This window comes from Gekko japonicus, unplaced genomic scaffold (genome assembly GCF_001447785.1).
Source record: "Gekko japonicus isolate JY-2015 unplaced genomic scaffold, Gekko_japonicus_V1.1 scaffold47, whole genome shotgun sequence".
Lineage (NCBI taxonomy): Eukaryota > Metazoa > Chordata > Lepidosauria > Squamata > Gekkonidae > Gekko > Gekko japonicus.
Window position 1 is genome coordinate 2,129,907 of NW_015165235.1, and position 14,951 is coordinate 2,144,857.

Here is a 14,951-nt window from a genome sequence, read left to right on the forward strand (position 1 = left end):
TGGACGCAATGAGCCCTTTCTAGTAGATATCAGTGGTGGGGACAGGATCAAGATGGTTGGCTTGATCTTTCTGGGTCTGTTCTAGTGGTTCACCCCCACATGTTGCTTTTTGCCCAGCTGCAGCCTGATAGGCTGGGCCAATGTGGTGTAGTGTTTAAGAGTGCTGGACTAGGATCTGGGAGACCCAGGTTCAAATCCCAGCTCTTTCAGAGAAGCTTTCAGTCAGTCACCACTTTCAGGCTAACCTACCTCACAGGGTTGTTGTAATGATAAAATGAAGAAGAAGAAAACAATGTAATCCATTGGGTCCCTGCTGGGGAGATTTTTTTTTTAAGTGTGCTTCCAGAAAATCTGGGTGGGCTTTGGATCCATGGTCCAAGCCTTCATGATGGAGAGGCTGGATCTGTGCCCATCACATTGTTACCTGGAAATTGACTTGGTTGCCTGGAGCAACCAACTTTTTATGCTACCAACCAAGTTGTTATGCTACAAAACTGGTTTGAATTTGCTTGGGAATCTGAACACTTGACTTTGGGCCAGTTGTGGTTCATGAATCTTGGGCAAAGTTCTTCTAGGATGTCCCAGACAGCTGGTAATTAATTTGGTGTTCCCCACGGAATTCTCTCTCTTTTTGTTTTTTTTTCGTGTGTGTGTGTGTACCTTGAATCATGGCGACCCTTGGTGACTCACCCCTATTGGGGGCCTGGAGGATATTCAGAGAGGTGGCTGAATAAAGCCTGCCCCCGCCTCCCGATTGCTTGTATTCCATCGCAGTACTTGCCAGAGTCGACCCTGCTTAGCTTCCGAGATGTGACGAGATCAGGCTTGCCTGGGCTATCCAAGTCAGGGTACCCAAAGAATTCTTCAGAATTCCACTAACAAAACTGTTTTAATTCAAGTCCTTGGTGAGACAAAAAAATGAATGTGTGTCTCTCCAAACCAATTGTCTTTTCACCGCCTTAATTATGGTTGTGTCAAAAGCCTAATATGGAGAACAAGAAAAACTGAAAAAGTGACGCTTAATATATATCTTTAAAGAATCATGGAAAAGTGAACAAAAATAGTATACATAGTCATAGAAAAATATATTGATGGTGATCTCCGGAATGTCTTGCCGCTTTGAAGGAAGATCTTCTGAACAAAGATGTAGGACAAAAACTGTCTCTCAGTAATTCATATCCTCTGGTGACGTCTCACAATTATCAAAGAAGATTTTCAATGTTCACAACAGCTGTAATGTATAATAGAACCTGCCATGGGCTAAGATGATTGTAATGCTGGCGATACTTGTTCAGAGGCTGCTAGTTAGGTGCAATCCTTTTTAAAGTGAGGCTTGTTTTATGGTCAGTCCAGTGAAAACAGAGGTTGATGATGGACAAAGAGGCCTTGAACAGGCAAGCAAGGATGGGGGAACCAAGAGCAGGAGAAAATGTTGAGAAAGTTGAAGCAGGGCTACCTCAGTGGCTGGAGGGCCTTGACACTCTATGAGGCTGGGGTTGGCTATGACTCCAAATATAAGGCTTGCATTCAGCTAGAAGAAAAGAGCTGGAATATATCCAAGTCTGGAAGATGGCAGGGAATTTCAGTTCCTTCTGGTTTTTTGACACTGCCTGAACATTTGAAGTTCTGCCTTTGGGCGAAAGCATGCATAAGTATTTCAGGAAGAAAAATGAAAAACAAAACCTGGGTGCAGTCTAGAGAATACATTACTAGACGTTCAGGGGCTTTCCACCTCTGAACTGCTGCTCCCAAACCACTCACAAGTTTGGTTCTTTCTTCTCCTGTACTGTTGCCTAACAGTGTTTTGGAGTTAGAATAGAGTATGAACCCCATTATGGAAAAGAATATCTTGAATGTGTTTGTAATTTGCCAAATTCATTTGAGCTGTTCTGGATGCAGGTGATAGCAAGACACTATGATTTTATTAAATAAAATAATCTGCATCACTATAATTTGAATTACAAGGTCCTGGAAATCTTGTTTTTAACTTGTACTAAAGTTAAGGTCCCTGTATATTGGGAAGACTTTCTACTGGGGCAAAGTGTATGTCTTTGATACCTATGATTGCTGCTGCACAAAACCTGTTAAATTTGGACTCTGTTGTTACTTTCCTGCTTGAATTACTGAGTGGATTACATTTATGTAAATCAGACTTATGTAATGTGGTTTGGAAAGATTATGTCTTCCCCTTCCAAGAATATCTTTAGCTTGTCTATAAGTAATCATTCCTGCATAATGCATAAATTGCCCAAAAATATGAATTGGCTTTCCAACCGTCGTCTTCTCCCAGGATAATACCACACGTTTTATACAGGCAGACATGTTTGGATTATATAAATGTGGAGGACCAGAATGAACTATGGAGACTACGACTACTGTATTGAAATGTGCCCTTTAGATGTCTAAAAAATTGAACAGTCGTTTGTTATGAATCAGTACTGTGCTAGACAGGCAAGCAAATAAGCAAAGTTCCCCTAAGTTCCCAGTTATATATAGGATTTTTCATCTTTGGTTTTCTGCAGCTTGCTTGGGTAGCTGTGCTCCTGTTATCCATAACAAAGTCATCCTTTTAGTGTGATGGGGACTCAAAATGTTTATATCAGAAAAGGGCCCAACAATCAGAAAACAGTCCATTTATATAATACACGAAGATGATTCTTAAGTTGCATTTGTCCTTTTGTGGCAGTTGTGGATAGGAAAGTGCACATTTTTGCCCACATCAGTACCTTTTTTCTTGCTTTAGTCACCACTTCCCTCATGCCACTAGAGTTTTTTTTCATAGCAGCAACCTAAGGAACATGGTTAGTTGTGGACATGTGGATGCAGCCTAGGTAAGGCTGTGTACTTTAGTAAAATAAATTAGCCATGGGTCAAGCATTTTATGTTGATTGCAGTGAGAATTTAAATTATGGTTGTAATGTAAACAGGAATTTCTATGCATTATTGTATCTCTGTATCTGTCTCTCTGTATCTGTCATGCCTGCTTTCCAGTTCTTGACTTCATGACAGACCCCATTGATCCTTTATGTCTGGAAGCACTTCTTTCCCAACTGTTTGCCTAAGGTGTTCCTTAAATTTCATACATCTTGCTCTCTGCATGTAGTATAAGATCTTCCTTGTTGCATATATGTCTCCTACTCTGTGTTATTTTGAATCTGAATTATGCTTACTATATGAAAGGAGATTGCCAGCAACTCTGAATAGGAAGTATGCCATCTCTGGTTTCAGTAACTTACAAAAAATGGTTTCTATTATTTCATTAGATTAGATGGGAAAGCACAGTCCTTGATAGGTCAGCATGCCTAGTTAGTGTGCTAGAACAGCAGAACCAATCTAGAAGCATCCTCACTTCCTAAAATTAAATGTGCCTATTCCATAGTTAGGAGCTGGAGTCTGAAAGTTTGTAGCAGAAGCCAGCTTTGCAGGGTGCCAATTGGCTTGCACCCTGTGGCTGTCATCAAGGTTTAATGGTGAAAAATGAATGATAAACATTGTTCATAGAGCAGTTTTATGAATGAAAAGAATGGATAACCCACCTGAAGGAGCAAAGTGGTTTGTTGGTCTCAATGTCTGTTCTTTCAGTTGAAACGCAGGGCTCAGTCTGCAACTGAGGGATCTGTTACAAGCTCTCTCTTTCCTTACTGATGTATCTTGTCCCCCTTACAGGCCCAGCATGCAGAGAGGCAACGGAAGTTTCAAGGCAGCAAGAGGAGCCAAGCTGCCTCACGAAATATTTCAGTGCCGTGTGGTGTAAGATCTCAAAGAAAAAACATAAGAAGTGGGAAGGCGATGCCGTTCTCATTGTGAAGGGAAAATCCACGATACTGAAGGACATGGAAGGCAAAGACATTGGGAGAGGTAATGTCTGTCAGCATGCATGGAAGATAAGCACTGGCCTCATAATAATGCATTTTTTGAATGAAATGAAGTTTTTGTATGAATGCAAAGCCCTCAGAAATTTCATAGCCGTACCTTTGCTGGTGACTAGCTGAACTTTCCTAATGTCACAGAGAGGCAAATAGGTCTCTGTCTGCTATTTGCTGAGGTGCTCAGATCCTAGAGAAAAGGGAGAGACAAGGACCAGGTCTCCTGCTTGGGCAGAAGAACTCCCACCACCCACTGGCTCTGCACTCTGCGGCTCAGCTGGGCGGTGGGGGGGAAACGGGGAGAGTGACTGGTGTTGCGGCAATGACCTGTCATTTCTGGCACAACCTGGAAGTGATGTCATTGTGTCAAGTGATGTTCTAGCATTTGACCAAAACTCTGTTTTGCCCCAGTACAATAATGTCACTTCCAGTGCATGCCAGAAATGACATCGTGGCCTTGGCACAACACTGAAAAGTTAAGTCCCCCTGTCCCCACAGTCTTGCGCCACAGTCTCTGCCCACTATGTGCAGAAGGTCTTGGTGAGCATAGTAGAGTCAAGACACCAGAGAAGGAAAAAATCCGAGGTAAGCAAGTTGATCCTTAGGCAATGTGGGGTTGTAACTTGGAAGAGACAAAGTTCCAAATCGTGGAGAGAAGAGATGCCAGCTGGAAAAGTCTGTATGGGAACTGGGGGAGAGAAGAGGCTGAGGCACCAGAAGCTGTGTTTGATTTGAAATTGTGAGCCAAGTCTTGAAGCAGCCGGCCACAAGAAATTTTAATGCCTCTATTGTTTGTCTGCTTTGTTTTTCTTGCTAACCCATCTGACTGATACTTTCCCTTTATTTCTGATGGTTCTGTAGTGGGAGTGAGCTGAATGCAGCTGTTTCCCAAAGATACACACGTCAGTTTGAAAATGAATGCGTGGGTTGTGGTAGGCAAGCCTAACCGTGTGGGGAGCTACTGGATTGTCTTGTGCCGTCAATTCTGTCTTATGAAAGTGTGACTGTAGGTGGAGCCCACTCTTGACGCTTTACCTTCATTTCCCAGAGGACACATTTCAACACTAAATGTGTCCATCTCTTTCGTAACTGCTTCACTTTAACTCACTGCAAATGGATAGAGATGAAGAAGCAGCAGTATTATAGACCTGAAAGCTTATTCATGTGAATGGGCTGATGTGCTTCTGTGAACCACAGAGAGGAGAGCAGTCAGGGGGAGTAGAGTGATCATGAAGTGTCTGATCCATATCCCAGGCTTGCCTCTTGTGCGCATTCGCCACATCTGGCCTCCTTCCACATTGTCTCTCCCACCAGTTAAGATCTGCCTCTTAAGCCCTGCTCTCTGTGCCTCTGCCTTCATAGGCGAGGTAGATTGTAACCAGAGACACCAGGGCTTTTCCTGTAGTGGCACCTCACATGGAATGCCCTTCCCCTCGAGGCTTGCCTGGCACCTACATTGCCCTCGTTTACTTGCCAGGCCAAAATGTTTCGGTTCACTCAAGTTTATAATTAAGGCTTTTCATTAAGGGGTTGATCTTTTAATGCTGTTTTAGTCTGAACACTGTTATTTTAAGCTGTCAGTGGCCTGTTTGTTTGGTCTAAGTGTTTATATTGGCCTGGGTTTTTAATCTTGAATTTTAATGTTTTAGTTTTGTTATTTTGTCTTTTATGAGCTACCTCAAGCAGGGTCCTGGAGAGGTGGCATGAAAGTTTTCTAGATAAACAAACCAACCCCCAAAATCAGCTTTCCACAAATTCAACTTACCTTCCTTTCCACCAGCATGGATAAAATCTGAGGGCTGAACTGCGTGTTATGCTAGGAGTCGGACATCTGTGATTGATCTTCCAATATTTTTTTTACATTAAGCATAGTCACAGGGGGGCCTGCTTATTGGTATCCTTTGTTTAATTCTGCCCCCCCCTCAAGTTGCCACTGACTTATGGTGACCCTTCATGGGGTTTTCAAGACAAGAGACATTCAGAGGTGGTTTACCATTGTGCCTTTCTCTGCATGGTAACCCTGGACTTCCTTAGTGGCCTCCCGTCCAAACACTAGCCAAGGCCCAACCCTGCATAGTTTCCAAGATCTGACAAGATTGGGCTAGCCTGGGCTATGCAGGTGCTTTTACAGAGTAGAAGTCTAGTCTCTGCCATGAGAATGTTACTCTAAAAATTTAACATAAGAGAAACAATGAAGACAAAGGGAAAACAAGAACAGAAGTTGTAATTTTTTTCCTCTTATTCTTTTGGCTCTCTTCAGCGATCAACACACACACAATATAAAAATATAAAATTGATAGCATCATACATTTTTCACTTCTCATAGGTACTGGATACAAAGCCAAAGACCTGGAAAATCTTGATGAAGGTCAAACTCTCAAGATTGGAGGCAAAGAAATTGAAGTGCTGGGTGTCATTCAGGAAGAGGATTTCCAAAGTGGCAAATGTTTTCAGTCTGGTGGGGAGATTGTAGTAGATACGTTGACTTTCTCGCAATCCATCGTGAAGTCATTCTGTAATCCCCTCAAAAATGTCTGCAAAACCAGCACTCAAGGAAACATGCTCAAAGGCTCCCAGAACTGTAAACCTCGTCATGATCCATGTGCACCAAGTGAGGATTTGTAACATTTCTCTGCTTAACCTGTCTCTACTTCTGTTTTAACCTCTGCTAAAGAAACTGAATGGGTAATGAAGATTTAAAAGGGTTTCTTCTTGTCCTTCACTTTTTAACAAATCAAGTACAGCATTATTACTGGAACACTACCAGTTAAGTTCATATGATGTGATATGCAGGGGTTGGAGAAGCACAATACTAGTAACAGATAAGTATAGATAGACGTTTTGCAGCTAGTCTGATTGGAAAAGATAACATTTCATTTACCCAGAAGTCACACAGTAGCCCTTTGAAATATTCATTGCTTGAACCAAGTTCTCAAAGGAAATTAATTCAGGCAAAGTAGTGTTGGGATAGATAGTATGGTGTAGTTAGAGTGTTTGTCTAGGACTAGAAAGTAGATTTCAAATTTCTTCTCAGCCATGAAGCTCACTGGGTGACTTCTAGCCAGTCACTAACTCTTGGCCTAACCTACCTCACAGGGTTGTTGTGAGGGTAAAACAGAGATCCCTACATACACCACTCTGAACTGATGGGAGGAAGGACACGTGATAGATTCCTAGATTATGGAAAGCCAATATTTGGAGTGGGGTGAAGGTGGAAACTTCCAGGTAATGTATGCAAATAAGCTGTAATGTGCTGCTGGGTGACTCTGAACAACATGCTTAACCCTGAGATGTTGAGAAGAAAGTCGAGAGTTCACCCCATCATCCAGGGAAAACCAGCTCCAGTTAACCACAGATGTGCATTTATTGATCACACTGGAGTTAGTGTTTAGCCACAGATCACTCAGAAGAGGAAAACAAGGAGAAAGATGTGTGCTTGGATTCAGAAACAATGCCTGTAATATATTATAAAAACTTTTAAATTCCTGCATTTAACATTTAAACCAATTCTTTAGTAAAAGCTATTTGATAACGTTGTAGTAGCTCCCTCCTGACATGTTACTTTGGTTTACTGAATCTTGAAGTTAAAAACAAAATAATATTTTATAGTGTTTACTAGAATTCAGCAAACAGGAAATCAGTGTTTTTCTCCCCAACTGGAAGCCAAATAACCTTTGCTTGTTAAACAATGATTTTGTATTCACAATACCTGTGTCTGAAATTTAAGATTGCTTAGTTATGCCACGCCCAACCGTAAATCACCAGAAGATGTTCAATAAAGTGGATTTGCCTATTGTGGACGTGGTCGTAGATCCTCACATTGTAAATCATCTTCGGCCGCACCAGCGAGAAGGAGTGATATTTCTTTATGAATGCGTGATGGGAATGAGGTAAGAGGACAAGAATTTTCCATAGCTCAGTTGTGTACACATTTTAAAGTGGCTTCTTTATAAATTAATTTTAGAGTTTAGAAGTTAACATTTGCCCTGACAGTAATCTGCAGCAATGCATTTAAAAAAAGAAAAGAAAGAAAGCCTTTTTTTCAAATCTTGAAATATTTGTGTCTGGCAGGCTTTCTAAAAGATCCTTAGAGCTTCTCAGTCTATGAAAGTTGCCATGAATATCCAGGCAGTAAGGTCTCAGCTCTTTAGCTGTAACATTCCCAGGCTCCTACCAATGACAGTGTTACGTGCTAGGCACGCCGCTGCTGCTGCAAATAAAGGGATGACATTGCCAGCTCACAAAGCAATGATGTCAAATCATGTGGCAAGTATAAAGGACTTTCAAAAGACGGAGGTAGGCTATTCACATTTTATGGAGAACACAGGCTGGGTTTAGATTCCCCAGCATCTGTCCTGCGTAACAGACACATGTGAGTTGTGTGGGTTCCCCTCCGTTCCTGGGCAGGTGTTGTCCAGTGTGGATTATGACTGTGGCATGTGTGGAGAAGGGGTTCTGGCCTCCCCCCCCCCATACCTGTAATGGCCCTGGGAGTAGGCTACCAAGCACTCATGGGTGGGTTTCCCCAACAGATCAAATAGCACCCCCGGAACCATTTCAGGCCAGAAAAATAATACAGGGGGGAAGGCTGTAATACCTTCTTGACATGCGCCATGGTTGCTGTCCAAGTTGGACAACTCTTGCCAGGGAACTGAGCAGAACCACCAGCTGTGACTGTTGTATATGAAAGAGGGTGGGGACACTGAGCCCAGCCTGTGTTTTCCATAATAGGTAAATCAGAGGATGCCATTTGAGGTAGCATTCTTATAGTGATCATAATGTTTAGTCCTGCTCTTAGTTCTTGACAGCCAGCGTGGTGTAATGGTCAGAATTTTTGCCAAAATCTGGAGAAGAATTCTGGAAAAATGAAGGCATGGCTGTAGTCTGTGCTATGCAGGAATTCCACCTTGAGGTGTGCTCAGCTCTCTTTCTTTCAGAAGATTATTGTCAGAGATCTTTGGCAAAAGCTATAGACTCTTACTTGTAGGCATCACTAGTAAGTATGGACTCTTGCCAAGACCTTTATTGAAAGCTTGGAGCAAGCTCAGCCTATATTATAAGGCCCAAATTCTCCAGTCCCAGGTCTAAAGGCATAGGATGCAGCAATCATGCTGGTTGAGCAAGTCTAGGTCTGGTCATGAACTGGCTGGGAGGCCACCTGGAAACTCCATGTATGCCAGCTTTAATTCCATGGGCAAAATGCAGGATTTAAATGTAGTCTTAAAAGACATGACACTGTGAATCCAATAGGTGAGCAGGGGAGAGCAAGACAGGATCCACAGATCCTGTCACATCTTTTTCTTAGCCATTTTATAAGTGAGTGTCAGGGTTGCCTGGATGCAACTTCTGATTTTGTGTTTGCAGGGGTCATTTTGTAGAAAAAGAGGTGCAGGAGCTCATTAACATAACTCATTAGCATAACTTATTTGCATATGCCACACACCCTGACATCACTGGAAGTGTGTCAGAAGGCAACACCCACCGCTCAGGCTCCACTGGACTGTTTTGGATTGCTAGCTATTGGGGGAGGGGGGGACCGTGCAGATCTGTCCTCGCACAGGAGGGAGAGCTTGTACCTGAATAAAACTTGGTCTTAAAGGTGCCACTGGACTGTTTTGGAACAGGGGGCTGAGGGGGGGCTCTGCAACTTACCTGGCTGCTTCTTGCTCTGACTGAGGGCTGCTGGGAGCAGGGGGTATGGCTTGTTGCATGTGCCCGCCCCCTGGGCTCTACTGCCGGAGCTCTGCTCCTGTGCGCTCCTGCAGGAAATGACCCCTGTGTGTTTGTAACTGTACAGGTTGGTTGGGAATAAACTGCTAGATGAAAAATTTTTTAGACCATCTCATAAGTTTCACACTGTTGGCATCCAGGAGGCTGGCACTGTGCATATCTACGGCTATAATTGTGGAGGCCCAGGAGAGGGAGACTATCCAACTTGTTTTCAGGTGGTTTGACAGGCTTGGCTGGGAAATTTTTAAAGCTGATCTGCATAAATATTTATGCCCTGCCTAAATGCTCAAAGGGCTGAAGATCTGGGAACATTAGAAAGGCTCATCAGGATGCATTCACTGTTTAAGTGGTTTCACTGCGGAGTCAGCGGTCAAAAGTAAAAGTGCCGATGGAGTTTTGGAAATCTATTTCTAATTTTCAGATGGGTGTTCAGAATTGGGGTTTTTTCTTTCTCTTTTCTATTGTAATTAAAAACAAAAGAAATGAAAAATTGGTTATGGAGAAATTAGGTCTGATATCTGAAGGCCCTGTGGGCATTCGTCCCTGAGACCTACAAAGAGAAATGGCGCCAGTGGTGCTGCCATGAATCTTTTAAAAATTATTTTTATTTATTTATTTATTTACATTTATTTTTTATTTAAAACATTTGTATGCCACCTTTCTACCCAAATCGGGTCCCTAAATATATAATTTAGTAATTTGTAATGGATGGCATCCGGAGGCTTTCAGGGATGATTCCAATTCATATACCTGAAGAATGGTTTAATGTAGTTACATTATATTTTAATATGTAGGTCAAACACCTTTTCAACATTTTCAGGAAAAACTTCCAAAGCAGCCACCACCTATATATGTAGTCCCACTCATTATCTTAGAGGAAGTCCAAGGCTCTGGTTATATATAGTAAGAGCAACGCGATACTTAGTAAAAAAAACAACTCTTTGTTTTGTAGTTTGATTTTAAAGTTGACTCTGCATTACCAAGCATAGAGTTACTCCAGTTAAGGAGGATGCAATTGGAGGAGTGAAGAAAATTCCAGCGCTATAAGATTCCCTAATTCAGTCACCACTTAGGTGATATCTAAAAGACTGAAATCTGCAGTGTGTTGGTCTGAAGAGGAGTGCTCGGTGAATTTTGCATAAAACTGCAGGAACTTCAAGGCGGTAGACTTTCCCATAAAGCGAGAGAAGGTGTTATATTCCTAACATAAGCAAAAATATGAGAAAGCTGCTCGTGTAGGATGTCTTGGGTTGTTTTAGGACACAGTTGCTCATGATCTGACGAAGTTCTGGCGTAGTTCATGGCTCTTTACTCTAAACAAATGAAATATGAAACATGGTCTGAAAAACAGAAAGCACACTTTCAGTCCTTTATTGCAGTCATAGACCAGTGGAATAAAAAGCAGGTTATGCTAAAACTTGCCTCTAACAGAATAAACAGCAGTCCCAAAAAAGCAATCAAAATTTCACTGAGTAAATGTTTGTATAAACACATCCTTGTACTGACCTAGCTGCTGTTGACTGGCTCCCTAATCAACCTGCTTTTATAAGAATTCTGCCAGCATTTAATCACTCCTCTATACCAAATATGCTTCTGAGAATGGGACATTTCCTTTGCTGCTTTCCAAATATTTCCTGTCAGAGTCTTCAAAGATTAGTACCTCACCTCCTGATAACAATTTGTTCACAGACTGTTCAAGGGAAATGTCCCTCAGTGAAGAATTTTGAACCTGGTGATTTTTGAATGGGATTAAGTATTAGCTTTACAGTTGATTTAGGCTTGAGTTTTCGTTTTCATTTTAAATTTTCTGACCTTGAAGGGAATACCAAGAGCCACCCATAGAGATCAAATTAACCCAAAGCCTAGAGTTTATGATGTTCCAATGGAGAGCATCTTCTTTCTGCCACCACCCAAATCTTCCTAAATAATCTAGTCCAGGCGGGTTACTGTTTTGGGAAAACACTGTTTACGTTGGTACATATGGAAAGATCTCTATGGGCTGGGAATGCAATGTTACAAGTACAATATTTTAAGAAGCTGATAGATTGGGTCCTTGCAATTATCATCCAATAAGGTTACAGTGCTACACCGAAGTTTTCTCTCTACAGACTTGAAGTTTGTGCTGATTTAAATGACATCATTTAAAAAGAGGCCGAATTTAAGAAGAGGAGCTCTATAATACATTTGATGAACATTAAAAAAAACTCACACAGATACATTTATGACAGAGTGAGAATAGATTGGGATCTTTCAGAGCTTTTCCTTATATTTGTCATTGTGAGGCAGGGATGCATTTTGAAACTAGTGGTTAACACAAGAGCTATTAGTAGCCATTCTGAGTTTGAGATTCCTTATATTGGATTGTTTGAAAAATACAGCAAAACAGAATTTTGATAAAGACCTCGAAACGAACTCTGGAAACTCGAGATGTTCGTCATCTGACCTGTTGATTAAAAGAAGAATTTTGGGATTTATACATCATGAATATGCCCATTTTTTGTCATTATTCTGTAAATTTGTGAACTGATTGCAGCAATTCCTTTATTTTGGTGTTTTCAGATTGCTGTGCCCTTGGTTGCATTGATTGACACTTTCTAATCAGCCTGCTTCTTAATTTAATTCTTAGTTCCCACTACTGTATTTTCTTGTTTCAGTTCATTAATGTAAGTGAATACATCACTATGCTGATGGTACAACTTTGGCTTGAGGCCCCAATGGGGCAACTTGTTATATACAGAGCAATTCTCTCTCTTTTGGGCTGAGACAAAAGAATTTGTCTTTGGGGTACATCCCAAGCAATACCAGTGGGCCTTTGACAGACCAGGACCTTGACAGATGCTTCATTTTAGTTATCTGGATATAATTTTTCAGAAAAAGGGTCATGGAATATCTCTTTATTTGTTGCTAACTGGAACATTTCCAGGTCTTTAAAAACAGCCTTAAACTTTTCTGGAATCAAAAGGGGGGATTTGACTCCTATAGTGCTTATGTATGTGTTTCAGAAATCATTTTATCAGTCAGCGTACAGGGTTGTGATCAGGGGTTGATGGGACTGGGCCAAGTGGAAATTCCACAAAAGAAATTTTTAGGAATTCTTTGAAGCCCCCAGATCACCTCCCCATATATGAGAAAGAAGCAGGGTTTTCAAGAACACTTAAAGGGTTCTGCTAAATCAGACACAAAGTTCCATGTAACTCAGTATCCCATTCTGTGTTGTGGCAAACCTGGTGCCTCTGAGGAGCCTACGAGCATGACATGAAGACAGTACTTAAAAGCCAATTTGTTATAGTGGTTGGAATGTCGAGTACTAGGGTATGAAAGACCTGGATTCAAAATCCCACTCAGCCATGAAGTTTGCTGGCACACATCACAGGGTTGTTGCGAGGACAAAATGGGGACTGAGAAGCATGTCTAAGCTCTTGGGAGGAAAGGTGGGATAAAAATGCCTTCTAGATGGCCTTCACCAGGAGTTTCCCTCTATCAAGTAGTGTTAGCATTTAGTGGGATGCTGCCTTGAGCATTGACTTTTCATGTAGCTGGTATGCCTGATGTCTATTGGTAGATCCACCATAGATATGTCTATATGCCGTTTTAAAGGCTTCTATATCTCATGGTACTGAATTTACTGCCAATACGCTTCATTAGGGGAGGGAAGGTGGCATCATATAGCCCAAGCTTGTCAGATCTGGGAAGCTAAGCAGGGCTGGTACTTGGAAGGGAGACCACCAAAGAAGACTCTGCAGAGGATGGCCAACCACCTCTGCTTCTCACTTGCCTTGAAAGCCCATTGCAGGGGTTGCCATAAATTAGCTCAGACTTGATGGCAGTTTAAACACATACTCTTCATTAGGTGATCCCATGATCTAATGTTATACAAAAGGGGGGGGGGACTCCTTTTCTCTCTTTATGCATTGCTTATTTTCATAAACTTCCATCATGTCTCCCTTTAGTGGTATTTTAACTAAACTAAAAAGGCCCAAATGCTTTACTCTTTCCTTCTAGAGAAGATGGTTACCGTGTGTTCTGGTAGCCTACAAAATGCAGAGTACCTGACTGCTCCATGGAAAGAGTCTGTGTGCCTGCAACGAGCATGGACATATCCTACTGCTTTGATATTTTCCTCCAACTTGGCCTCTTCCTCCAGTCAAAATGCTGATCATTTTGTATAGGTCATGGAAGGGCCTGCCATCACAACCTGAATCCCCTCACCTTCCATGCAATGATTCAGCTCCTAAGCAGAACATCCACATTAGTCTGTAGCAATGTTCCCTCTAAGCCGTGGTATCTTGTGAGCAAGAATTCTACTTTGTGAGCTACTGGCATTAAAGTTGTGAGTGAGCGATTTGGCTACAGCATAAATTAAGTTTGCTCTGGAGCCATCCTTCCTGAGCTAAGACAAAAATGTGTGGGCTGGAGGCTAAAAAACTGTGAGCTAGCTTACACTAACTCAGCTTAGAGGGAACCCTGGTCTGTAGAAGTATTTTGTTCAGAAGGCACTGCACTGCACTGTTACTTGTCAATGTTAATCTATTCTTTTTTATCTTTGTCTCTTTTCCTGCATGTTATCCATTTACCCTTGGTGAGGTGTACCTCTTTGGTTTTGCAGTAAATCTGAATATTTGTAAACTTAAGTGGATGTATATTTAATTTTAACAATACGGAGGTCAGGTATTTGTTCCCTTTAAAATGTATGAAAATATAATTATCACTTTGTAGAGTGAACGGTAGATATGGAGCTATTCTTGCTGATGAAATGGGCCTAGGAAAAACGCTGCAGTGCATTTCACTCACCTGGACTCTCCTGCGTCAGGGGCCGTATGGATGCAAGCCGGTAATAAAACGAGTTCTGATAGTCACTCCAGGGAGCCTGGTGAAGAACTGGGGGAAAGAATTTCAAAAGTGGCTGGGAAATGAAAGAATCAAGGTGTTTTTGGTTGATCAGGTGAGATACTGAGGGATAATGTTCACATGCTGCCCTAGATATTTTCTTTGATATTTGTTGCATTGTAGTTTTATTCTTATCTTTTGACAGGCTTGAGAACTTAAAAAACACTTCTACCCCAATTTGTTAGCAGATTTGTTTTACCATTTGTTTTTATTGTTCTGAGCATTTTCTTTTTGCTATTTCATTGTGTGGGCCAATGCAGTCTGCACATAGCCCTCTATGCCTATCCAAACCAGTGAGATTCAATGAAGTTAATGGAGCAACTGGGTTTTGTATTTCAAATTTTGGCTCAGATTGTGTGCAGGAGGTAAAAGCACTCTGACTATCCTTGAGAAATAAGGAGCTTCTAAACCTCTGCAAATTAGGACTTTGAGATTTAGGCGTGTCCCATCCCCCCCCCCCCCCGCGAC

At 41.7% G+C, this 14,951-nt stretch overlaps 1 protein-coding gene across 1 annotated transcript in view; it reads left to right on the top strand.

Moving 5' to 3' along the window:
• Positions 1-14,951, top strand: part of RAD54B (RAD54 homolog B (S. cerevisiae)) — a 61,264-nt gene that overhangs the window by 28,913 nt on the left and 17,400 nt on the right. The window contains exons 4-7 of the mRNA XM_015409836.1: positions 3,667-3,858; positions 6,193-6,477; positions 7,594-7,756; positions 14,313-14,538. Coding sequence (XP_015265322.1) covers positions 3,667-3,858; positions 6,193-6,477; positions 7,594-7,756; positions 14,313-14,538 — 866 coding nt within the window. The remainder of the gene's footprint in view (positions 1-3,666; positions 3,859-6,192; positions 6,478-7,593; positions 7,757-14,312; positions 14,539-14,951) is intronic.